This window comes from Pristis pectinata, chromosome 4 (assembly GCF_009764475.1).
Source record: "Pristis pectinata isolate sPriPec2 chromosome 4, sPriPec2.1.pri, whole genome shotgun sequence".
NCBI lineage: Eukaryota > Metazoa > Chordata > Chondrichthyes > Rhinopristiformes > Pristidae > Pristis > Pristis pectinata.
In genome coordinates, this window is record NC_067408.1 from 76,607,308 (window position 1) to 76,635,108 (window position 27,801).

Genomic DNA, 27,801 nt, shown 5'->3' on the forward strand with positions numbered 1-27,801 from the left:
CTTTGTGGTATTGGTTGAGGGCAAAATGGTAGCTTGGCACCAGAATATCTCTGGCATTTTCAAATTTCGCTGGCATCTTCATCTAATGTCTTGAGGTCTTTAATGTATAGCTGATTTCTTGTTTAATATTTCATCTGAAAGTTGGACTTCTGACAATACAGTGGTGCATTGAAGATTCAGTATAATTTTGAACTAGGTCTCTGGTGTGGGTCTTGACTCCATGACTGTCTGACCCCAATGGAAGTGTTTCATTTTGTGAAGGCTGCTGCGTATGTTGCATTATTTAATGCCATATAAAGAAAGTAGCCCTTATGTTTTAGCGTGACCATATTGTCAGTGTCAATTCTAATAAAAAGTTGCACTCAAAATGCAGACCTTCCCTTTTATATTTTCTCTGCACTTCCAGAAATATTATTTGTTATTTGATTTTTTTTTCACCCAACAGTTTTTGTCAGTGATGTATTCTGATTTTTTTTCAACAGGTCGGTGAATTTGTGTACTGTCTCGAAGGAACCGGCGGTATACCATTACCCTCCACAGGACTGCAAGTGTTCAGTTCTAGTGCAATACAGAATCATTGTATTGCTTCAGGTACTGTGGATCTTAATGTCTTGTTGCATCTATTCAGTTGAAACAGAGAAAATAATTTCTGTCTAATTATGATGTGAAAACAAGGACAAAAATTCATGTGGGTTGTGAAACCAAACTAGCAATGCAATGGAAAAGAGAATTGGCAAACTGTAAAACAGGCTGCTGATTTATTACTGTCTGTTTTGTTCTGCCATCCAAAATTAATTTTTGACCCCATAGTGTCTTCTTTATCACATAAAATATGATAAATTTAACTTCAGGGATTTCTATTGTACTTTTAGTGGCTAAACATCAAATTTTATTTTGTAAGATAGAATACTTGTAGTTATGATTTGTACATTTATACTTGTGCAGGAACAAGTTACATATTAAAATTAAAAATCACTTGTCAAATATTTTTAATATCGTTACCCAGAAAAAAAATTGCTTTGCTTAATTTGTTTGGGAAAGAAAATGTAGTTATGTCCTAAAGCAGCTCATCGAGACAATTACTGTTGAGCTTCCTGACCAGAAAAGATCTATCTGCATGAAATATTCAATTATCCTGCCTTGCTCGCAGCCATTGAGATGAGTGGTTATCTGTATTTACTTCATCCTTGGCAATGAGTTGAATTTATGTCTTTATACTGCAGTACAGGTCAATGAATAAAAACTTTCTAGCTTTCTTCCAGTTAAACTCCAGAAATCTTGTCATAAATATGCTAATAAAAACAAATGACTTTGCTGCATATTAAGGAATTTCTTTCTTACTGCAGCTTTATTAATTTTCTCCACAAATGTATATTAATTTTCAATTTTTTTCTAAATTATCTACATCTTAAGCTCTATAACAAACTGAATGATTAACAATTAACATTATTATCAAATGTTAGCAAACTCTGATAATGTTATTTTGCCTTTATTCTATTCAGAGAACTAAGATGTAATTATGTTAATAGGCACGATTCTATTTAATTTCCAAAGCAGTGCCTATCTTTATTAATCTTACCTGCAGAATAAAAAGAACATAGTACTCTATTGTCTACTTTCCGCTCATTCCTTTATTTGAATGGGAAAGTTCAATTAAATGAAAAATAATTACTCTAATTCAGGAATATATATTACATAATCACTAACTGATCACCGAACATTGATAAGTGATAAAAGGCCATTCAATCCATCGTGCCTTTTTCCACATTGTATTCCACTCTCCACATTCCACATTGTATTCTATGATGTGAGGCTCTGAAACTGTTTTTGTGTGAAAAATGATGGAACTGTTTTTGCTGTGTAAATCTAAGTTATTACCACAGCAAACCTTGAATGCTGGCAGCTCTTCTGAGAAACGTGGCTAGATCAGGTTCCTGGGAAAGATCGTTAATATAATTTTTACTGCAAAATTCCACTGCTATTTAGAAAATATGTTTCTGAATATAATGGGATATATGCAACTGATGAGAAGGTTGGTAACTGTTAAGATCACCAAGAGGGGGAGATTTGTTATGAGTCATGGAGTTATACAGCATGGAAACAGGCCTTTCAGCCCAACTTGTCCATGCTGACCAAGGTGCTTCCTCAGCAAGTCCCATTTGCCTGCATTTGGCCTGTATCACTCGAAACCTTTCCTATCCATGAACCTGTCCAAATGTCTTTTAAATGTTGTAATTGTACCTGTTTTTACTACTTCCTCTTGCAGTTTGTTCCATGTACCCACTATCCTCTCTGTGAAAAATTTGCTTCTCACATCTGCTTTAAATCTTTCCCCTCTCACCTTAAACTGTCCCTCTATTTTTAGATTCCCCTACCTTGGGAAAAAGACTGTGACCATCCACCTCATGATTTTATAAACTTCAATAAGGTCAACCCCTCAGCCTCCTTTGCTCCAGGGAAAACAGTCCCCATCTATCCAGTCTTTCCTCATAATCAAGCCTCCAATCCCAGCAACATCCTTTTGAATCTTTTCTGCACCCTCTCTAGCTTAATCACATCCTTCCTATAGTACAGTGAACAGAACTGCACACAATATTCTCACCTACGTCCTATACAGCTGTAACGTGATGTCCCAAATGTTGTACTCAATGCCCTGTTCAATGAAGGCAAGCATGTCATACACCTTCTTTGCCACTTTGTTTACCTGTGTAACCACTTTCAGGAAACTATGTATTTGTATCCCTTGGTCTCTCTGTTTTTTGATACTCCCCAGGGCCCTGTCATTTACTGTGTAAGTCCTACCCTGGTTTAACTTCCCAAAATACAGTACTTTGCATTTGTCTGTGTTAAATTTCATCTGCCATTCCTTTGCCCACTTTCCAGTTGATCTATCATTGCAAGTTATCTCTTTTTCAATGTTTTCTAACTTCCTATTGCTGTGATATTCATTATTCTTATTTACTTATTTTTTTTGTTGCAGGTGACAAGAATGCAGCACGAGTCGTTCTATACTACAAATGTAATAACGCCTGTACCTTTGATCAATTACTAAAAATCCCATTGATAAATGAAGCCAGAGAAAAAGCCCTGGTAATTGTAGGACAACAGCAGATGTCACAAATAGAATACAAGCGCAGAAAGATTGCTGGGACATTGGAAAGCAGTAGTGTCCGAGCTTCAGTTGCAGCTGTTGGCCTCAGCGACACTAAGGTAGGAACGTTGGTCGTGTCATCTTAAACCAATGTGTAATTTCATCAGCACACTGGTAAACAGGTAGAATCAAAGGAATGTATACATTTTTTGGAGGGCAGAATAGGTTGGGAGGGTGTAAAATGCCAATTAGGAAGCTTGAACCAATCAGAGCAGATTGAGAAATTTAGAGGCCTATACAATGAGCGATTGGGGGTTCAGGGCTTCAGGACTACTGAAGGCTGGAGAATTGGGGAATTGAGTGATCAGGGAGTCTGAATTGATCTAACATTTTGGGCTCCAAGCTAATTTGGGGAGTTTAGATTGATTTGGAGATGTTCATGATGTGACAGCCTGGTTGTTGGGCAGGGTGACCAAAAGGAGAAGAGGTAAGTTCAGGTATTTATTTGAGTACCACCCTGGAGTAATGTAGTACTGTGGCAGTATGACATAATTGGAGGTGCAGTCTTTTAGGTAACAAACTAAGACCACATCTGTCTGTTTAGATGAATGGAAAAGACCCAAGGAATTCTTTAAAGCAAAACAGGAGGAAATTTCTCAAACAAAATAATCAAAAAAATATATTCATCGTTCACTTAATTTTAAGTTTTGAGATTCCTGGTGCGAGCAAACCTGCTCTTTTTTTTCCTAAACCACAGTAAATTCACTACATTTCTCAGAGAGTATAGGCTGTCTATTCAGTCTTTTTTAATCATTTCTCATGAGGTGAACCCTTATTCCAGTAAGCAATCAAATGAACCTTTTCTGCATGGCCTCCAAAGCAAACCAGAGTAAGAAGACTGAAACTGTTCTCCAGCTGCAGTTTCGCCAAAACCCTGTACGATTTCAATAAAACTTTCTTTCTTTTACACTCCATTCTTCTTGTGATGAAGGTTAATATTTGACCTGACATGTATGATCTACAAGACATATCAGGATTATATTTATTATATATTCCATTGTTCTCGTATTTTCTGACAACATTGAAGAAAGCCATTTGGCCTGCTGAGTGTGTGCTGCTGTCAGAACATTCCCATCAATGCGATTTCTGCACATAGAGTCAGAGAATCATACAACACAGAAGCAGGTCTTTTGACCTAACTGGTCCATGCCAACCAAGATGCCCATCTAAGTTAGTTCCATTTGCTCACATTTGGCCTATATCCCTCTAAATCTTTCCTATCCATGTACCTGTCCAAGTACCTTTCATGCTAACATCTCAACCACTTCCTCTGGGAGCTTGTTCCATATCTGCACCACCTTCAACGTGAAGAATTTTCCCCTCAGGTCGCTTTTACATCTTTCTGGTCTCACCTTAAACTTGTGCTCTCTTGTTCTTGATTTCCCAACCCTGGGAAAAAGACTGCGCATTCACCCTATCTATGCCCCTCATGATTTTATACACCTCTATAAGATCACCTCACATTCTCCTACACTCCAATGAATAAAGTCCCAGCCTGCTCAGCCTCTCTCTATAACTCAGTCCCTCAAGTTCTGGCAACATCCTCGTAAACCTTTTCTGCACTCTTCCCAGCTTAATGGCATCTTTCCTATAGCAGGGTGACCAAAACTGAACACGATATTCCAAATGCAGTGCCACCAATGTCTTGTACCACTGCAACACAACATCCCAACTTCTATACTCAGTGCCCTGACTGATGAAGGCCAGTGTGCCAAAAGCCTTCTTCACCACTCTGTCTACCTGTGATACCACTTTCAGGGAACCGTGTACTTGAACTCCTAGGTTTCCCTTTTCTATAGCACTCCCCAGGACTCTACTATTCTCTGTGAAAATCCTATCCTGATTTGTCTTCCCAAAATGCAATAGCTCGCACTAATCTGAATTAAATTCCATTTGCCATTCCTTAACCCACTTACCCAGCTGATCAAGATCCCTCTATAATTCTTGATAACCATCTAACTTATTTCACTGTAATCCATTCTCTCTCACATGCCCGTCAATTCCCCTGATTATCCTGCCATCCACCTACTCTAGAGGTAAAATATTGCACCCAGTTAACCGAACAACCAACACATCTCAGGGATGTGGGAAGAAACATAAGAACTTTTGGCACCTGATTGTATTCCATATGCCCTACAGAGGAAACCCATCTGGTCACGGGGGCAGGGCATGGGCAGGGCGTGACATGCAATCTCCACACAAACAGCAGCCTAAGTAAGGATCAAACATAGGTGGCTGGAACTGTGCAGAGGCAGCACTGACTGCTGTGTCAGTCTTTTGATCTTCACTGGATGAATGCAACTTCAGCTTTCAAGAAACTCAAGACAATCCGGGACAAAGCAGTCCACTTTGATGTCTGTAGGAAAGGCTCCACTCGAGGGGAATTGTTTTGGCCAAAGTGATATGTTAAGAAAGAACATCTGAGAAGCTAAATTGATGATAGAGACAGATTTGATAGCTAAAGTGGAACAAGGCAGTCTTTGTGATAGAAGGGATATAATGTAAAAGGCTCATTCTCGTGTTGCTGAAGAGCCGGGTTCAATCTCAGTCAGTGACCAGGGGATGGAGGCAAGACTGAAATTTGGTGGAATTGGGCATTATTTTAATGTTTCTGGATGATCCTGGAATAGTGAATCATTCTGGGAGAGATGGAGAACTTGGTCAAAAGTAGATTTTTGAAATCAAAAACTGCAGATGCTGGAAATCTGAAATAAAAACAGAAAATGCTGGAAACGCTTAACAAGTCAGATAGCATCAAGTCAAGTCAAGTCGAGTTTATTGTCATGTGAGCAAGCACAATGAGGCACAGGTACAATGAAAAACTTGCTTGTAGCAGCATCACAGGCACGTAGGTACAGACAGCACACGGAATATAAATTAAACATAAATTATACAAGACAGTGAAGAGGGAGAGGAAAAAAATCTGTGTAAAGAGAAACAGAGTTAATGTTCCAGGCCATAACTGAGTAAAAGAGAAACCACATTAGTTTTAAGTTGCAGAGAGGGTTGGGGAGGGATGGATTAGTCAAAAGGAATATCTCTGATCAGGAGAGCCCAGGATTAAGTTGCAGAGTTCGTCAGGCCAATAGGTTAACCGGGACAGTGAGAGAGGGAGAGAAACTGAATAAAAGCTATGAAATTAAGGCACGTAGAGAATGAGAATGCAAACAAAAGAATGTAAAAGTTGTAAAATGCAGGGGTCTAGGACATGCCCAGCAGATCGGGTTGCACTGATGAACAGAGAAAAAGTGGCAATGTAACAAAGAGATGACTTACAGTAGAAATGGGCTGTTATGATACATAGAACATGGAACAGTACAGTACAGCAATAAGCCCATTAGTCTACCATGTCTGCACCGACCATGAAAACCTAATCCCATTTGCCTGCATACTTTCCGTATCCCTCCATACTCAGCCTGTCCAAATGTCTGTCTAAATGCCTCGTAAACATTGTCATTGTATCTGCTTCCACCACTACCCTAGCAGCACATTCCAGGCACCTACCACACACTGGCCCTGGCTCTATACTCATCTCTGGAGCATCTGGACAGTCAAGAGACTTACATTAGACTATTGTTTATTGACTACAGCTCCACCTTCAATAGTATAATTCCAAGCAAACTCATCTCCAAACTCCTAGACCTGGGACTCAACACCTCCCTGTGCTACTGGATCCTCGACTTCCAGACCACAATCAGTAAGGATAGGCAGCAACACCTCCATCATGATTATTCTCAACGGTGCTGCCCCAGAAGGCTATGTCCTCAGCCCCCTATTCTACTCCCGATATACTCATGACTGCGTGGCCAGATTCTGCTCTAACTCCATCAACAAGTTTGTAGAATGATACCGCCATAGTGGGCTGTGTCTCAAATAATGATGAGTCGGAGTACAGGGAGGAGATAGAGAGCCTAATGACATGGTATCATGACAGCAACCTTTCGCTCAATGTCAGCAAAATGAAAGAGCGGGTCATTGACTTCAGGAATGGGGGTGGTACACATGCTCCTGTCTACAACAATGGCACTGAGGTTGAGAGGGTTGAGGGCTTCAAGATCCTAGGAGTGAACATCGCCAATAGCCTGTCCTGGTCCAACCACATTGATGCCACAACCAAGAAAGCTCACCAGTGCCTCTACTTCCTCAGGAGGCTAAAGAAATTTGGCATGTCCGCTTTGGCCCTCACAAATTTTTATTGATACACCATAGAAAGCACCTGGATGCACCACGGTATAGCAACTGCTCTGCTTGTGACTGCAAGAAACTGCATTGTTGTGGATACAGCTCAGCACATCATGGAAACCAGATTCCCTTCCATGGACTCTGTCTACACTTCTCGCTGCCTCGGTAAAACAGCCAGCATAATCAAAGACCCCACCCACCCAGGACATTCTCTCTTCTCCCCCCTCCCATCAGGCAGTAGATACAAAAGCCTGAAAGCACACACCACCAGGCTCAAGGGCAGCTTCAAACCCGTTGTTATAAGAATATTGAATGGTTCCCTAGTACGATAAGATGGACCCTTGATCTCAAAATCTACCTTGTTATGACCTTGCACCTTATTGTCGACTTGCACTGCACTTTCTCTGTAACTGTAGCGCTTTATTCTGCACTCTGTTATTGTTTTATCTTGTACTGCCTCAATGCATTGTTGTAATTAATTGATCTGAATGAACGGTATGCAAGACAAGTTTTCCACTGTACCTCAGTACATGTGACCATATAAACCAATTTACCACTGTGTAAAAAAAATGCTTGCCTTGCAAATCTCCTTTAAACTTTCCCCTCTCACCTTAAGCCTCTGCCCTCTTATATTTGACATTCCCACCCTGGGAAAAAGGCTCTATCTACGTACCCTATCTTGGCCTCTCAAAATTTTCTATCAGGTCCCCCCCTCAGCTTCCAATGCTCCACAGAAAACAATCTAAATTTGTGCAAGCTCTCTTTATAGCTAATGCACTCCAATCCAGGCAACATCTGATGAACCTTGTCTGCACCTTCTCCAAAGCCTTTACATCCTTTCTATAGTGGGGCAACCAGAACTTCACACGGTACTCCAAATAGGGCTGAACCCAGGTTTTGTACTGTTGCAACATGACTTCCCAACTTTTATATTCATTGCCCCAACCAATGAAGGCAAGTATACCGTATTGCCTTCTTTATGGCCCTATCTACTTTTGTTGCCACTTTCAGGGAGCATACAGACAGAGACAGGGAGTTATCTGAAGTTTTTGAATTTGATACTGAGTTAGGAAGGCTGTATTGTGCCCAGGTGGAAGATGAGCTGCTGTTCCTCAAGCTTACAAAGGGCCTCATTAAAACAGTGCAAGAGGCCACAGCAGATTGGTCAGTGGGGATGGGAAGGAGAACTAAAGTGGCAGGCAACAGGGAGCTCTGAGTTGCACCTGACGACTAAATGCAGGTGCTCTGCCAAGCGATCACCCAATATGTATTTGGTTTCTCCAGTGTGGAGGAAACCAGATTGTGAACATCAAATGCAGAACACAAGATTGGTAGAAGTGCAAGTGATTGTTGCATTACTTGGTAGCACTGTTTGGGCTCCTGGTAAGAAGAGAAAAGGTGTTGCAACACTGAGCAGATCGAGATTTTTTTGTCTTCACTAGAAGAACAAATAGTAAAAACAAATATTGTAATAAATAAATACTTAATATTTCAATTCTCAAAAGTGAGTTTTTGAATGGTTCATACAGAAGTAAACATAAGCATATTTTTTACATTTTATTTGAACAGATAAAAGCACCGCACTGCGCAGGAAAAGACAGCAAAAGGTCAAAATTTATTGATTACAGTGTGGAAGTGTCCATGCCAAAGCATTTTGAAAGTCCAAATAAATTATCACTTCCTATAGCCAGAGTACACAGGGTAAACTCCAAGTCGCATTTGATGTCTGGAAGTCTGAACTTGAGTAAAATGGGTAAAGTATGAATAATTTTATCTTTTAGCATTCAGGCTTATTGTAGGGATTATAAAACAAATTCCTTGATAGATTTTAATGCACATAGGTGCTGATTGTTTGAACAAATTACTTCTTAAATTTTAATCTATAATTAAAATCAATTAATACTTTTATGACATGCAGAATAATTCACAATGAAGATCAAATCGTTTAGTTATATGTATATCACTGCAACATTGCTGGGGAAAGTGATGAACACCGCATGAAATATGAGGGTGATTTTGAGATAGCCTTTGACAAGGCACCACACATCAAATTATTGAAGAATATTAAGGAGTATGGAATTATGAGATCAGCAAATTACATTAAATGCTCATTGCCTCAGTAAATAAAAAAAAAACACAATTTAATGCAAATCAGATCTTACAAATGTATCTGACTGGGGTAATGCCGGTATTTCTAAAGCATACAGTACTATTTCTCACCATGAGACATTTCACTAGCATCAAAAATTCCCAATATTTGTAGATTGAAATCCACTTGAGGATTGCTGTTTCTGCCATATATGAATGTTGTCATTGAGACAGGGATTTCAAGAATTTGTGGTGGGAATAAGAATCATCCATTAAAACTCTGGACTCCTGTCTCAAAAGCTGCCTCTTGGTTTTTTATTCACTTGTGAGAAAAAAGTAGTGAAACTATTTTCAGCTTCTAAAGTATGTGGATTGAAATGAGACAAAGATAAACTCATAAAAGATGAAATGAAGAATAAAAGCAAGGATGAATACACTGAGAAAACTATGCTCTCCTTTGCAGTGCATGCAGCATGTGCAGCTTGACCCTTTGAACCAGTTTATGGCTTTGGTACAAGAGGGCATCTTGCATATACAGTTCATTTCCAGGACTGCAGGGAGTGCTGACTGTTCTACCTATCACAATGCGGCGTGTCATCAGCAATGTACATCACATGGTCCATTCAAAATGTATTGCATATTTTGTTTATTTTTTGGGATTGTCATCTTCAGCAAAGCTCGCACTCATTGCCCATACCCAACTCCTCTCAAGATAGTGTGGGGAACCATATCCTGGTTGTGCTGCAGTTTTTCTGGTGAAGGTACTCCCACAATGCTGTTGGTTAGTGAGTTACAGAAATTAAACCCACTCCAAAGGAATAGTGATATATTTTCTATTCAGGATGCTATGTGGCTAAAGTAGGAGCTTTCAAGTGATGAAGATCCCCAGCACCTGCTGTCTTTGTTCTTCTTTGTGGTAGAGGTTGTCGGTTTGGGAGCTGCTGTCAGAATGGGCTGGGCTTATGTATGCTGTGCAATCTGTAGATGGTAAACAATATTCTGGTGTAAAGGGGATGATTGTTTAGGGTGACGGTAGGAGTGCCAATTAAATGGATAGCTTTTGCTGGATTGTGTTGAGCTTTTTGAGTACTGTTGGAGCCACACTTATCCAGGTGATTGGACAGTATTCCATCATACTTTTGACTTGTGTCTGCTATCTTAAATGGTGGAAAGACATTGGAGTGTTAAGAAATGAGTCATTCACTTCAGGAAAACCAGCTCTTGTAGCCAAAGGCTACATATGGCTGGTCTGGTTGAATTTTTTAGTCAGTGATGATCATGTCATTAGATGTTTAGTGTAGGTGGTTAGACTCTCTGTATTGGACATAATCATTGCCTGACACTTGTTTTGCCTCAATATTGTCTAGGTCTTGTAACATGCAGGCATGGACTGCTTCATTTGATGAGGAGATGCAAATGGAACTGAACATAGTGCAATCATCAGTGAACATCCCCACTTCTGATCTTAGGATGGAAGGAAGGTCATTGATGAAGCAGCTGAAGATGATTATGCCTAGGTTACTGCTCTGGTATTCATGTAGCAATGTCCTTGGGTTGTGATGATTGACCTCCAACATACACACCACCTTCTTTTGTGCAAGGTATAACTCCAGTAATTGGAGTGTTTTCCCCATGATGCCCATTGACTTCAGGGTTCATTGACTTGTTCAAATGCTGTCATGATGCCAAGATCAGCTACTCTTACCTCACCTCTGGAATTCAGCTCTTCAGTCCACGTTTGGAATAAAGTTATGATGAGCTGAGCAAAATCCAAACAAGGCATCGCAGTGCAGTTTATTGGTGAGTCAGTGCCATTTGACAGGACGATCGACAAAACCTTGCATCACTTTGCTGATAACTGGGCAGTAATTAGCCAGATTGGATTTATCCTGCTTTGTCCTGACTGGAGACAATAAGTCATTTTTCCACATTGTTAGGTTTATGCCTGCATTGAACAGTTTGGTTATAGGTACAGCAGGTCCTGAAGCTTAAGGTTCAGTACTACAGCCAGGATAATGTACACTCAATCATGTTTTGATATCATCAGGACTGAGTTCATTTGGCTGAAGCCTGACTTCTGTGATGATGGAAATTCAGGAGGAAGCTGAGGTTGATCATCCACTTAGCGCTTCTGGCTGAAACTGGTTGCAAATGCTTTAACCTCATCATTGTCACTCAGGTTGGGCCCTTTGACAATTGAGGATGAGATGCTCTTGGAGTTGCCTCCTCCACTGATTCATGACTATTCATGATGAGATACCATAAGACTACAGAGCTTTGATTATTGGTTGTGAACTGCTTAGTTCTGCTCATTGCAAGGTTTTTTTTGCTATTTAACATAGATGTAGTCATTTCTTGCAGCAGTGCCAGGTTGGCACCTGTTGTTAATTCAGTCCTCAAAGACCTGAAAGTTAGCTGAATATACTTTCCATTCTTAGAGAATATCTTCTTTGTTATGAATGGAAATATTGTTAGAGATTTCTACTGAAACATAGGAACAGGAGTAAGCTATTCATCCCCTGGAACCTGCTCAATCACTCACTTGGATCAAGGTTGATTTGTAGATTTACTCACCTTCAACCTATGTTTTGTGATTCCATAACATAACAAAAATCTTTATATTCTGTGTTGAAAATTTCAATTGTGCCAGCATTCACAGGTTTTCAGGACAAATTTCCACTACTTTTGTGCTTAGGAAGTGCTCTATCCTCTTTGTGCCATGACTCCTATTTTAAGATTATTTCTTCTTTTTCTTTATTCTCCCACTAAGCAAAGTAGTTTCTCTGTTTCTATTTTTATTCAGACATTAATCCATGGCTTCAATCATCAGACTGTAAAACTCCTGTCTGTTATGAAGTGTGATTGTCAATGATGTTACTATCGCCTCCATCGTAGAAATATTAAGAACCAACTCGTTAAATTTGGAAACCTTCCATATTGCGAGTGCTTGAATCAGAAACTTCTCCAAGATTATATTCTCCGACTAAAAACTCACTCCTCTCCAGTTATGGAGATTTTTGGTTTCCTGATATAATTACTGACAACCCCTTCCCCTGCCACCCCTGCCAATTGTCCCCTGTCTGCCAAAACTCAATCTACTCCTCCAACAAGCTTCTTCTTCCACCAGCTTTAATTTCTGAATCTGATAACAATCACCTCTTGGTAAAGATGATCTGCAGTGAAGTTGCTCCCTGCAACAGTGATATGATCTTGGAATCATGGTGTGTTTTTTGCCACAGAGACAAATTCCCTGTCCTCAGTGGTATAGTTTTCTCATTCCCTCTGCAGTACCCCATATACCTTCAATCCTTCCTTGGCTTTCCTCTCCTTCACTTCCTGCTTTGTCCTCCTCTTCATCTTTCCCATATCTCTTCTTTCTCTCCTCTGTATGTCTATCATTCTTTTGCTTTCCTCTTTCTCCAATTTTATTTGGTCTCATTTATTTTGGCTTAGTGACAACACTATTACCTCCGATCTAGAAGGTTGTTGGGTCAAATTCTATGGCAGTGACTAAATCTAGGCTGTCACTTTAATTCAGCCTGAGAGAGTGTTGCATCGTTAGAGACACTGCCCTTTGAATGAAATGTTAAACTGAAGCTTTATCTGCCCACTTAAGGCAGATCTAAAAAGATACCAAGATATTATTTTGAAGTGATCTTGGAATCTTTCTTGAATTAAAGATTTCTTTTTCTGGAGGCTGAACTTGCAGTAATACTTTGCACCGTACCAGAATCATTAATATCACATTGATCAGCTGTCACCTCTGTCTTATTTCTCCCTGGATTCAATAAATTTGAAGGCCTTATGCTGCTCTCTCACACATTCTTTCTTTCTTCAGAAAACTCTGATTTTTCACACCAAAGACATGCCAGCTCAGATCTTTTGTGCTCCTGCAACCACTTACTGAAAAAAAGTCTTTTTTTATTTCCTAAGGGCAAGTGCACAAAAGAGTAGAAATAAGGTCTGTACACAGGTGGACCAAGGACAGCCGGATGACCTAAGGGTGATGCCCCAACGATGAGTAAAAGCAGTTCCATCATTCATTCAGGTCAAAAATCTGGTTTATGTTCTCTGAAATCAAAAGTTGTTCATTATATTTTTCAAAACTAGCCAGAGGATGTCTTCTTGAAGAACAAAAAATCATATTGCCAGAAGGGAAGCAGAAAAATAAAAAAACTGATTAACCTTGTAAAACCCACGAGATGAGCCTGCTAATATCGCTAAAAACTAATCAATTATAAATATTCTGAAATCAGAATTCTGCAGTTGCTCTCAACTGGTTACATTAAATTTATTTGGTATTTGAAAGGCATCTAAATAACCGATTGCTTAGCTATATGCATTGTTCATCATCAGATTACGTACTTTAGGATGACAGAGAATCTATTCATCTGATCTGATATCTTTGAGAATTATATTTATCTACATTCATTTGTAAGCTCTTAGGGGTTTGATGAATTAATGCCGCTACAGTAAAATTTCATTTTGCAATAGAGCAATAAAATGTTTTATTTTCCCTCAAATGTTACCATTTTTAAGATTGTTGTGTTGCATATTTCATGCAAGGTTCAGTATCATCTTTTTTTCCCTCCAATTATCTTTCCTTCCATTCAATGCTCCTTAATTTTGCTTACAGCTTTACCTCTCTCCCTGAGCATTCTTCTCTAGCCCACTCTGTCTTTTACAAAAGCAGAAAATGCAATAAGTACTCAACAGGCCAGGCAGCATCTCTGGAGAGAGAAAATAAACCAGAAGAACATGTTGGAACTGTCAACTGCAGAGCACAGTACTTGCCAGAAATCTGAAACTAAAGGGAATGCTGTAAATACCCAGCAGCAAGTGTGGAGAGAGAAAAACTGAGTTAATGATACAGGTGGATTATTTTACATCAGAACTGACAAGTTCACACACAAACAGGAAAGCTTGATTAGCTGTAATTGTTGAATTCAATATTGAATCCCAGGGAAACAACATGCCTCAAGGGTAGATGTGGTGCTGTTTCTCAAGAATCCCAAGACATTCTGTATCAGGAGCAAGAGGATAGCCAGGGAAAGAATGGCCCCCCTTAGGGACCAAAGGGATGATCTATGTATGGAGCAGGCAATGTGGGCAAGGTCCACAATGAATACTCCTCATCTGTATTTACCAAGGAAAAGGGCATGAAAGATAGTGAGTTCAGGGAGGGGTATGTGGATAATCTGGAGCAGGCCAGTATGAAAAAGAGGGAGATGTTAGATCTCATGAGATGCAAAAGGGTTGATAAATCCCCAGGGCTGGATGAGATCTATCCCAGAATGCTATGGGAAGCAAGGGAGGAGAGAGCTCGGGCCCTGACAGAGAGTTTCGCTACTTTTTTAGCAACAGGTGAGGGACTGGAACACTGGAGGATAGCTAATATTGTTCATTTATTGAAGAAGTGCAGCAGGGATAAATCAGGTAACTACAGGCCACTGAGCCTTATGTCAATGACAAGGAAATTATTGGAGAAAATCCTAAGAGATAGGATTTATGTACATTTGAAAGAGGTGGGCTGATCAGGGATTGTCAATGTAGAAGAAATCCTGCCTCACTAATTTGATAGAGTTTGTGAGGAAGTAACTAAGACGATGAGTCAGAGTACAGGAAGGAGACAGAGAGTTTAGCGACATGGTGTCATGACAACAACCTCTCCCTCAATATCAGCAAAACAAAAAGCTGGTCATTGACTTCAGGAAGGGGGTGGTGCACATGCACCTCTCTACATCAACAGTCCTGAGGTTGAGAGGGTTAAGAGCTTCAAGTTTCTAGAAGTGAATATCACCAATAGCCTGTCCAGGTCCAACCATGTAGACACCACGGCTAGCTCACCAGCATCTCTGCTTCCTCAGGAGGCTAAAGAAATTTGGCATGTCCACTTTGACACTCACCAACTTTTATCAATGCACCATAGAAAGCATCCTATCCGGATGCATCAAGGCTTGGTATGGCAACTACTCTGCCTGGGACCGCAAGAAACTGCCTAAGGTTGTGGACACAGCTCAGCACATCATGGAAACCAGCCTCCCCTCCATGGACTGACTCTCCCTATACATCTCTCTGCCTCGATAAAGCAGCCAGCATAATCAAAGACCCCTCCCATCTGGGGCATTCTCTTTTCTCCCCTTTGCCATCAGGCAGAAGAAACAAAAGTCTGAAAGCACATACCACCAAGCTCAAGGACAGCTTCTATCCCACTGTTATGACTATTGAACGTCTTCCTAGTACAATAAGATAGACCAGTTAACCTCACAATCTACCTCGTAATGACCTTGCACCTTCTTGTCTACCTGCACTGCACTTTCTCTGTAGCTGTGACACTACTCTGCATTCTGTATTGTTTTATCTTGTACTACGTCAATGCACTGTGTAGTGAATTGATCTGTAATAACGGTATGCAAGACAAGTTTTTCACTGTACCTCAGTACAAGTGACATTAATAAAGCAATTCCAATTCCAAGATTGATGAAGGTAGAGCAGTAGTCATTGTCTATTTGGACTTCAGGAAGGTCTTTGACAAGTTCCCGCATGGTATGCTGGCCCAGAAGGTTAAGGCACATTGGATCCAAGGTGAGCTGGCTAATTGGATTCAAAATTGGCTTGGTGATGGAAGCAAGGATTCGTGGTAGAAGGATGCTTTTCTGATTGCAAGTCTGTGACTAGTGGCGGCTGGAATCAGTGCTGGGACCCTTGTTGTTTTGTGATATTTATTAACAACTTGGATGTGAACGTAGGAGGCATGAGTATAAAGTTTGCAGATGGTAGGAAAGTTAGTGGTGTTGTGGATAGCAAGGAAGGTTGTCTACAGGTACAACAGGATATAGATCAGATGGAAAGTTGGGTGGAGCTTTGTCAAATGGAATCTAATTCTGACAAGTGTGAGTTGATGTACCTTGGGAAGTCAAGGAGGGGTAGGGTGTACAGTTAACAGTAGTATATGTTGATGAACAGAGGAACCTTGAAGTCCATAGTTCCCTGACAGTGGCAAAAAATGTCGATAGGGTGGTGAAGAAGACATATGGTGTGCTTGCCTTCATGATTGGGGCACAGGATATAAAATTGAAATATTATGTTGCAACTTTCTAAAACACTGTTTAGATCACACTTGGAGTATTGTGTGCATTTCTGGTCGCCATACTGTGGGAAAGATGTGGCTGCACAAGAGAGAGTGAAGAGGAGATTCACCAGGATGTTGCTTGAACTATAAGACTTAAGTTACGGGGAGAGATTGGATAAACTAGGTTTGTTTTCCCTGGAGGAAAGGAGGCTGAGGGATGACTTGATCAAGGGATATAAAATTATTCGAGGCAAAGATAGAGTAGACTGTCAGAATCTTTTTCCTGTGGTACAGATATAATAAAAAGCAAGAGGGCAGAGGAAAGAAGAAGGAGTTTAAAAGGGAATTTGAGAGTGGTTGATATCTAGAACTTGCTGAGAAGGTGGGAGAATCAGGTACAATCACTATGGTTGAGAGACAATTAGACAGGCACCTAAATAGGCAAGGTATAGAAGGATACAGACCTAATGCAGGCAAATGGGATAAATGTAGATGGGTAAAAAGATCGGCATAGATGAGATGGACTGAAGGGTTCATTTCTGAGCTGTACAACTCTAAGAATATATTTAACTCATTGTAACTGTTTAGAGGCAGCTCTTCTAAACTGTCTCTAAACAGTTACAATGATAAGAGTCGGAGTGGAATGGAGAATTAAAATGACAAATGACTGAAAGAGGAAGATATGACAAAGGCACTAATGTGGAATGAGATTTCTTTTTTTCTTATCATTAATTCCCTCCCTATCTTAGATAACAGGGCTTTCAATTATGTCTCCTTTATTTGCTGCTTTCTTGCTCTCACCTCCTCTCCTCCCCAGTCCAAGGATAGGGCTTTCTCCTGCACTCACCTATTACCCCACCAGACTTCACATTGAACATTGACTTTTTCGGCACCTCCAACATAATTCTACCATCAGACACATCCTCACCTCCTCTCCCCTTTCAGCATTCCTAAGGAATCATTCACTTTGTGACTTCCCGGTTTGTTCTTCCAACTCCATGGACTGCACTTTCCCTTGAAGCGGCTGGCATTGCAACACCTTTTTTTACCACTTTGCTTTTCACTATCCACAAACCCTCAAAGGTACTATCGCTGGGATGTTGTCTGGTCCCCTGACCTTTGCTGTATCCAGTTTCTTGATGTCCTGTGGAGTGAATCAGTGACTGAAGTCTGATTTCTGTGACTTGCTGTGGCTTCTCGTTTTGTGAGCATTCTTGCTGAAATCCATGTGGATGTGACTAAATGCCCTATCCTCATTGACTCTCTATTAATTCCTCAAAAAAAATTTGGTCTGTAGTTGAAATTGACCTTTCCTTTAAAAGTTGTCACTGACAGTACTGATTGGCCAAACTGGTTGAGAGGAGGTTTAAGTAAGTTTGGGGGCAGGGGGATGGGAGTTGTTCCCAGTATTGAATGGTAAAAGGGCCATGTGCTACAGAATGGACAGAAGATACGAAGGAAATGCGAAGGAAATCTTTATTCACTTAGAGTTGATTATAATCTACTTAGAGAGTAGTCAGTACCTCTAAGTGTGGCAGAAACAGTCAATAATTGTCTTCAAGAAATAACTGTGGAATGGGACTAATGGGATTCCTCAACTGGAGCCTGAGTTAGGTTGGTGAACCGAATTACTTCTTCCTCTGCAATAGAAATTCTCTGATTAGCCTGTACCTCTCTAAGTGCTATCCCTCAGCAAGTTTTCCAACAATTTGCACACAAACATATTAATCTAAATACCCTTTTTTTTACTTTGTCTTTCTGTTTCTCCCTTTTTAAAGAATGATACCACAGCAGTTTTACAGTGTTCTGGCTCCACACTTGTTAAAGAGGGTGGAAATGGATAGTCAAAGCCTATGCAATTTTGACTTGAGCTTTTTAGGAACCTGGACACTTTCATCCGAGCTTGTTCCTCAATACTGCACTGTTGCAAAAATCCTTTCTACATTCTCGAATAAACAGTCGCAATCTAATGTTACAGGACAGACATGAGGGAAAAATTTCCTCAGCAGGTGGTGAATCTGTGGAATTTGGGGGCTCTAGCGATCAAGGCTGTAACGATCAAGTCACTGAAGTATTTTTAAGAAGGAGATTGATCATTTTTTTAGTCACAAATAGCATTCAGGGGTATGGAGAGTAAGCATGAGTATGATATTGAAATAAATGATCATCCCTGATCATATTGAGTGATGGAACAGGCTTGAAGGGCTCATTGGCCTATTCTCTACATTTCTATGTTCATTAGTTTAAATAATTACGATTATTTCTTGTCAATATCAATGTCTAAATTATTCCCCTCTTCTGTGAAGACAGATAGCTCCCCCTTTCACATTCTACCTCCTCCCAAGTTCTCCCCACTTTCAATCTGAGATGAATGGGGAATCCTTTTATCAATGCCTTTTATATCTGAAAAGTCCTGAATTAAATACCATATATGTTAGAATTCTTATCTTCTCACCTCCCTTAACCTCTCTTTCATCGTCTGCTGTGTTCCTGTTCTAACCGCACTCTATCTTCTGGATAAGATTAGATAAGATTTCTTTATTAGTCACATGTACATCGAAACACACAGTGAAATACATCTTTTTGTGTAGTGTTCTGGTGGCAGCCCACAAGTGTCACCACGCTTCCAGCACCAACATAGCGTGCCCACAACTTCCTAACCCATACGTCTTTGGAATGTGGGACAAGACCGGAGCACCTGGAGGAAACTCACGCAGACATGGGGACAACATACAAACTCCTGACAAAGAGTGGCCAGATTTGAACCCGGATCACTGGAATTGTAAAGCGTTACACTAATCGCTACATTACCGTGCCTGCCCTACACTACCGTGCCTGCCTTGTTCAACTTCTCAACATCTGTTCCTTACACTGAACTAGTTTTCCTTTCTCTTCATTCTAACTTCCCTCTCTTGTCTTCATTATTTCTTTAGTCATGACCCAATTATCCTTTGTCTTCTAACTCAATAAATCTGAAGATTTCAACTGGTCTCAATGTTCCATGAGTAATGCTATAGTCAATTATTTGAGACTTACTCAAAACTTAATTTGTGCATTTATCATTTTTTTGACATAAATTCCAAAGTTCATAGCTTGAATAATATTTTTCTGCACAGTTGGCCTAAAATTTAATTGCCACATTTTTTTTAAGTTATGAGTTCTAATTTGTATTTAAAGTTGATCAGTGGCTCAGAGCAAATTTTGTGCATATTGAAAAATTCAATTGAGAAGCATACAGAGCAGAAAGGGGTGAAATCAGAGATTGTGCAGAACATATTTGGTGCATGTTTTCTCAGTTTGGTCCACATATATTCAGTTAACAAAGAGAATCCAGAGGGAACCTATGTTATTTAAAGGATTGTTAATTACTAGCAGTACTCACCATGAAGGTTAGGGAACAATTTGTAGAAAGGAAAAAAAACTCCCAAGAGAGGAGCAGAAGTATTTACCTAGCTTAGCAAATTCAAAGATCAACGTTGGAACTACTGCAGTCCCCGAAACAATTGTGACCCTGTAATCAGGAGATCAATGTTAGAATTTGTTGATGACACCTAAATGAGAATTGTAAAACAGAGGAAGACGGCGATAACATTGAGAATGACACAACTAAATTGGTCGAATGTGTGCAAATCACGAATTAATTTCAAAATTGGTAACAGTGTGGTTGTACACTTTAGTAGGGAGAATCTCTATCAATCAGGACTCAATCCTAACAAATACATGCTCCACCAAACCCTCAACCACTGCTGCAAGCCTTGGTCGCACACTTTACACCATACTCCTGCTTCTATTCAACCATGTCAAACACATTACCCAAACAGGATCCTCTTACCTGCTAAACAAGGTAGCACACATGGAGGCAGCAGCAGTAAACTGGCAGGGAAGTACTTCCAGGAGGGTCCTGCCATAACTGGTGTCATCATTGCTGAAGCTTTGTGGAGCATGAATCTATTGTCCTTTCTCAAGATTACAGCATTCTTAAAAACACCACTCCATCAATATCCATCCACTGCATTTTAACCAGTCAGTCAAGACTATTTCTAATCATCCCCAGAAAGTGCATTTTGAAGTTAAGCCTTTAATACTCACAGCAACTTGAGGTCACTCTCCAAGGCTATCTGCTTTATCCACTACTGAAGTGAAGTTTTGTTTATTGATAGTGTGTAGTTCAAGGACATCTTGGTCAGGAAGTACATGGGTGTGTGGGAGATCATGTGCATGGGAGATCATGTGTCATGAATTTGATTGAGTTTTTTGAAGAAGTAACCAAGAAGGTCGATGAGGGCAGGGTGGTAGACGTGGTTGGTATGGATTTTAGTAAGGCCTTTGATAAGGTTCTGCATGGTAGGCTGCCATGGAAAGTTAGATTGTATGGAATCCAGGGAGAGCTAGCTAATTGGATACAGAATTGGCTTGATGGTAGGAAGCAAAGGGTGATGATGCTTTTCAGACTGGAGGCCCGTGACTAGTAGTGTTCCCCAGGGGTTGGTGCTTGGCCCATTGCTATTTGTCATCTATATAAATGATTAGGGTGAGAATGTACAAGGCATGATTAGTAAGTTTGCGAATTACACTAAAATAGGTGGTGTCATTGACAGTGAAGATGGTTATCAGGATTTACAGAGGGATCTTAATCAGCTGGGTAAGTGGGCTGAGGAGTGGCAAATGGGAGTTTAATTTGGAGAAGTGTGTGGTGTTGCATTTTGGGAAGACAAATGACGGTGGGACATTCACAATGAACGGCAGGGCCCTGGTGAGTTGTAGAACAGAGGGACCAAGGAGTACAAATACATAGTTCCCTGAAAGTGGTGTAGCAGCTAGACAGGGTTGTGAAGAAGGCTTTTGGCATGCTGGCCTTCATCAGTCAGGGCATTGAGTATAGAAGTTGGGATGTTGTGTTGCATTTGTACAAGATGTTGGTGAGGCCGCATTTGGAATATTGTGTTAAGTTTTGGTCACCCTGCTATAGGAAAGATGCCATTAAGCTGGAAAGAGTGCACAGGAGATTTATAAGGATGTTGCCGGGACTCGAGGGACTGAGCTATGGAGAGACGTTGAGCAGGTTGGGACTTTTTTCATAGGAGTGTAGTAGAATGAGCGGTGATCTTATAGAGGTGTATAAAATCATGAGGGGCATAGATAGGGTGAATGCGCACAGTCTGTTTCCCAGGGATGGGGAATCAAGAACCAGAGGGCATAGGTTATAGGGCGGCATGGTAGTGTAGCAGTTAGCATAACGCTATTGCAGCACCAGTGACCTGGGTTCAATTCCCGCCACTGTCTGTATGGAGTTTGTGCGTTCTCCCTGTGTCTGCATGGGTTTCCTCCGGGTGCTCCGGTTTCTTCCCATGTTCCAAAACAAAAGGTGTACAGGTTAGGAGCGGTAGACATGCTATATTGTTACTGGAAGAGTGGCGACACTTGTGGGCTGCCCCCAGCACATCCTCAGTAACGCAAAAAGAAGCATTTCACTGTGTGTTTCGATGTACATGTGACTAATAAATAAATATCTTATCTTATCTAAGGTGAGAGGGGAGAGATGTATCTGCCTCAACCATTTCCTCTGGCAGCTCATTTCATATACTGACCACCATAAATGAGCTGCCAGAGGAAATGGTTGAGGCAGAAACATGAACAACATTAAAAAGGTACTTAGACAGGCACATGGATAGGAAAGGTTTAGAGGGATATTGGCCAAATGTGGGCAGATGGGACTAGCTTAAGTGGGAATCTTGGTCGGCATGGACCAGTTCAGCCGAAGGGCCTATTTCTGTGCTGCTCTATGACTTGAAGTAAGTTTCAACGTTTCCTGTGCTCATAATCTTCTTACTACTATTTTTCCATCTCCTGCTTTGCAGCTGCTTGTTATATTGTTAATAGCAAGGCTGAAGCGCTCCAACCTGAATGTAGCCCCACATTCTGCCATGCTGATCTCATTATCACTGGCAAAGCAGTCCTTATCCTACTGTGTGCCTGGAGCTGTAACTGGAGCATGCAGCATATTTCAATGCATTTATCTTTTCATACATTTCTGAGTCAGATCAAAGTATTGCGAACCTATGTTATTCTCTGTCCCAGGGACCTGTGGATTCTAACTTATCAGATATGTTCAACACTGAAATTTTTCAGATATGAAGGCAATCAAAGGGATCATGTAGATTGGGGGGGGGGGTGGTGATCAACTATAATCTTGAACTGCAAATTAGTTTAAAGGGCTGGATGGTCCACCTCTGCTCTTATTTCTTCTGTTCTTATGTGTGCACTGTTCAAAAAAGGATTTTATTTTGACAGAATAGCTGCAGTATAATTTTTAGAATCATTTCAGATTCTGCCAGTGGAGAAAGGAGTCACCATCAAATCACCTGTGTTATTTTAAAAATCTTGATTAGATCACCCCTTAACTTTCCAAACTCAAGGGAATACAAGCTAAATTTAAGCAATTTAAACAACCTAAGATTGCATTAAATATGTAAATTAATATGCTCTTCAGTGACAGACACTTCTTCAGTACCATAGCTAAGTTCAATCATAAAATATATTCGCTTCTTTAAGCTCATTACCTGATTAAAATTTGTTGCAACAGTCCAACTGATTAAAAGGGCAAGTGAATCAGCAAGGTCGCATACTTTATCCATCTTGAAGGAATTGTGGCCTGAAATAATATGCTCTTAGCAGAGAGAAACCTTTATGAAAATGTACTCATAATCATGTTTAATTGAAGTCTTTGCCTGATAAATGCTTAGGTCAGTCAAATTAAATAAGCTCTTATTTTGAGATAAAGAATGAAGCAAAAAAACAAAAAATATGTTGATTAGAAAGCATAATAATCAAGAGATGGTGACCGTGCCATTATTAAGGGTTTCAATCTCACATTTGAGGTAGTACTGATGAGTTATGTTATTATTGCGTTTATATTTTTCTGTAACAAAGAGAGCATATGAGAGTTGATGACTTTTAATTCAGGTTCATTATTTGGGATTTCAACTGAACAGGAAGGGTTTAAAGCTTTTAAGAGAGAAATTGGGATTCGAGTAACCAACACCAAGTTATTCCAAACCATATTGTGTAGGTGAAGCCACTTTTGTTTTGTCGTCTTTGTCAACGTTGCACAATTTCTCGTCATATACTTAACAAAGTAATATAATAACCATACCTCTTCCCTTAACCTTTTAGCTTGACTATCTTAATTTGCCGCGCCAAATGAAAAGTTAGAATGCATTTAGATTTAATCCCATTTTCATTTATTCTTATGGGGTCTTACATATCTGAAAAGTGTTTTCAACTTATTCATTTGAGTGGAAGAGCAGGATACTAGGCCTGAAGGGATCCAGATTTTAAGCTTAAAATGATTTTTTCAGGTTTTTCTCTTAGCCATAACTAGCACTCTGCCAGCCTGCCACTCTCCCAGTTTAGGGTTTAAGATTCAGAGTCCTGTTAATTGTAAGGGGTATCCACATAGTTGCTGACTCTAATTTCTTCCTACTTGGTTTTGCTTTCAGGGGCCAGACAGTACATCCATTTAGCTGACACATGGGTGGGAACCTGTATCAACAGCAGGGATGATGCACACTGGACCTTGCCAAGTCCTTTGGCTGAGTTATAGCACCATTCTCACCACCTCACTCTGAATGTCAGACCATAAACTGTTGAACAACCACAGAACTTCAGTACAAAATTCAAGAACCCTGTTTTAAGAATAGTTGATTTTAGTTTCAGCTTATTATTCATTGATCATGATAACAGATGTCAAAAAATACAGGGGTACATGCAATTCACCTGTATACGTTAATATTTTGTTAATAAATTTCATTGCAACAATTAGCATTTCAACAAGGATTGTTCCACTTCCCTCCCACTACCGAGCATTGCAAGTTTTAGGGAATGAAAATGTGCTGCCCAGTTGGCTGTTCCGAAGCTTGCTTCTAGTTGTCAAGATGCCTGGGGGGCAAGGTCCTGATCAGCATGGCATTATTGGGGCATTGCAGCCCTAGCCTTTGATGGTTAGCTGGATGGGCGAGATTGGAGCCCTGTGCAGTTTTGGTTGGGATGTGACAAGGAGGGAGAAATATCTCTGACTTTTGATATTGTTGTTGGTAGGGGCAAGAGATGTTGAGGATCCTTGCTGCTTATTGCTGGGGGAGGGGGGTGGGAGGCAGTGGGAGACCACATGTGACCAGAGCTGAGTTGACGATGAGTTTAATGGTGAGTGGTTAGGAGATTGAGGCTTCTGTTGGGATCATGGTGGCAGGAGGCTGAGCCCAAGCCATAACAATTGCAGAGTCAGGACATTAGGAGCTTGGGAGATCAACAGCCAGGGGTTCACAGGGTCAATGGTACAGGAAATTGGGCCTCAACCTCAGTTATTACAGAGTCAGGTAGGGGCATGTTCAGTACTTGAGCTCTGGGGTTCGTGAGTTTGGAGCTACGGAGGTTTTGGAGATAGGGGCCCGGACTTCATGGAGTTACAGGATTGGTGAGTATGGAGAATCAGAGCCTGGATCTTGGGGGAATCAATGAACCAGATAGGTTGGGAAATTGTGGTTCAGTTCATGGGAGGTCATGGGGTAGGATTAGGAATTCAGGGCCTGTGATCGGGGAGAACATTGGTTGCATGGCTTACAATGGAGAACAGGAGATGGTGGTGGTGGATGAGGGTGGGAGCGGGGGTTGGGTGTCACGGGGAAGTGCAGGTGGTGGTGAAGGTGCTGTGCAAGACATGTTGGCTCAATTGAAAGGTAGCCCTGGGACTTGCCTGAAAATGGCTGCTAGCCAGCATTTTGCTGGAACAATTGATTATCCCAGGAGCAGCCAAGAATGTTTGCTCCATTGGCAATGTGATCCATATTTCCTGGCCATGTTCCAAACACAGCATTTCATCTGGAACAATGCCATCCTGTGTGCAGAAGTGCCCAACCAAATTTCTGAGGTAATAAAAAACAATTTAGAAGTGGTCTTTAGAGTGTCTTACTCCAGAGGAAAATTGATTTTCAGTTGCATGAACTGGTTTGAATTACATTTTGAGGTAATTATATTTTATAAGTGGGCAGCACAGTGGAGCAGCTACTGGAGCTACTGCCTCACAGGACCAGAGACCTGGGTTCAATCCTGATTTTGGGTGTTGTCTGTTCTCCCTGTGACTGTGTGGTTTCCTCTGGGTTTTCTGGTTCCTTTCCATATCCCAAAGTCGTGCGGGTTGGTAGGCTCATTGGTCATTGTAAATTGCTCCTAGTATGTAGGCGAGTGTTGGAATCTGGGAGGAGTTGATGAGAATGTGGGGAGAAAAGTGAGGAGATGATAGACAGGAGTTACAGGGAGGCAATCACACCTAGGTGCAGGATGCAGGTAGCTGGGTGACCACCAGGAGAGAGAAAGGGAATAGGTAGTCAGTGCAGGGTAACCCTGTCGCCATTCCCCTCAATAACATATATCGGTTTGGATGCTATTGGGGGGGAGGGGTGGGGGGGGAATGAGTCTGGCTCTGTGGCTCAGGAGGGAAAGGGTGGGAAGAGGATTGCAGTAGTGATAGGGGATTCATTGGTGAGGGGAACAGATAGGAGATTCTGTGGACAAGAATGAGACTTCTAGGTGGTATGTTGCCTCCCAGGTGCTAGGGTCAGAGACGTCCCGGACTGAGTCCACAGCAATCTTATGGGGGAGGATGAGCAGCTAGAAGCCATGGTCCACATCGGCACCAATGACATAAGCAGGAAGGGTGACGAGGTCCTGCAAAGTGAATTCAGAGAGTTAGGTGCTAAGTTAAAAGACAGGACCTCCAGGGTGGTGATCTCAGGATTGCTACTCATTCCATGTGCTAGTGAGGCAAGAAATAGGAAGAGAGTGCAGGTTAACACATGGCTAAGGAGATGGTGCAGGAGGGAGGGCTTCAGATTTTTGGATCACTGGGCTCTCTTCCAGGGTAGGTGGGACCTGTACAAACGGGATGCTTTGCACCTGAACTGGAGGGGGACCAATATCCTTGCAGGAAGGGTTGTTAGTGCTGCTCAGGGGGGGTTTAAACTAGAGTTGCAGAGGGGTGGGAACCAGAGTGGCAGGGCAGCAAGTGGAGTGGCTATGGGGAAAGTAGATATTAAGCCTTCAAGTAAAAACAGAAATCAACTGGTTGATGAGCGTGATGGGACTAATATTCTGAGATACATCTATTTCAATGCAAGAAGTAACTTAGGCAGATGAAGTAGGCAAGGCAGATGAACTTAGAGCATGGATCGGTATGTGGAATTACGATGTCTTAGCCATTTGTGAGACTTGGTTGCAGGAGGGGTAGCACTGGCAGGTCAACATTCTGGGGTTCCGATGTTTTAGACATGATAGAGAGAGAGGTATTAAAAGGGGAGGGGTGGCATGATTCATCAGGGAAAATATCATGGCAGTGCTCAGAGAGGACATACTGGAGGGCTTGTCTACTGAGGCAATATGGGTGGAACTGAGGAATAAGAAAGGGATGACCATGACTGTATTATAGACCTCCCAAAAGTCAGCAGGATTTAAAGCAACAAATTTGCAGAGAGATTGCAGAGAGTTGCAAGAAAAATAAGGTTGTGATAGTAGGTGATTTTAACTTTCCACAAATTGACTGTGACTCCCATACTGTAAAAGGATTGGATGGGATAGAGTTTGTTAAATGTGTTCAGGAAAGTTTCCTTAATCAATATGTAGAGGTCCGAACTGGAGAGAGCACGATATTGGATTTCTTCCTGGGGAATGAGACAGGGCAGGTGACAGAAATGTGTATCATCCATTAGTTTCAAGGTAATTATGGAGAAAGATAGGACTGGTCCTTGGGTTGAGGTTAGAGTAAAGCCAATTTTGATGGCATCAGAAGGGATCTGACAGGCATGGATTGGGATCGGCTGTTTTCAGGCAAAGAGATGCTTGGTAAGTGGGAGGCTTTCAAAAGTGAAATACTGAGAGTATAGAATCTGTATGTTCCTGTTGGAATAAAAGGCAAGGCTAGAAGGTTTAGGGAACCTTGGTTATTGAAGGTTATTGAGGCCCTGGTAAAGAAAAAGAAGGTGGTGTATATCGGGTATAGCCAGTTAGAATCAAATGAGGCGCTTGAGGAGTATAAGAAATGCAAGGGAACACTTAAGAGAGAAATCAGGAGGGCAAAAAGAGGACATGAGATTGCTCTGGCAGACAGAGTGAAAGAGAATCCCAAGGGTTTCTATAGCTATATTCAGACTATATTAAAGCTACAGTATATTATGACTGGTTGCATCAGTGCCTGGAGCCTCCAATGTGCAGGATCGAAAGAGGCTGCAGAGGGTTGCGGACTCAGCCAGCTCCATCA

At 41.1% G+C, this 27,801-nt stretch overlaps 1 protein-coding gene across 1 annotated transcript in view; it reads left to right on the forward strand.

Moving 5' to 3' along the window:
• The window catches only part of LOC127569658 (cilia- and flagella-associated protein 47-like), a 401,309-nt gene that overhangs the window by 190,652 nt on the left and 182,856 nt on the right, over nucleotides 1–27,801 (forward strand). Inside the window, 3 exon segments of the mRNA XM_052014458.1 lie at nucleotides 483–591; nucleotides 2,981–3,245; nucleotides 8,935–9,086. Of these exon segments, the coding sequence (XP_051870418.1) occupies nucleotides 483–591; nucleotides 2,981–3,245; nucleotides 8,935–9,086 (526 nt within the window).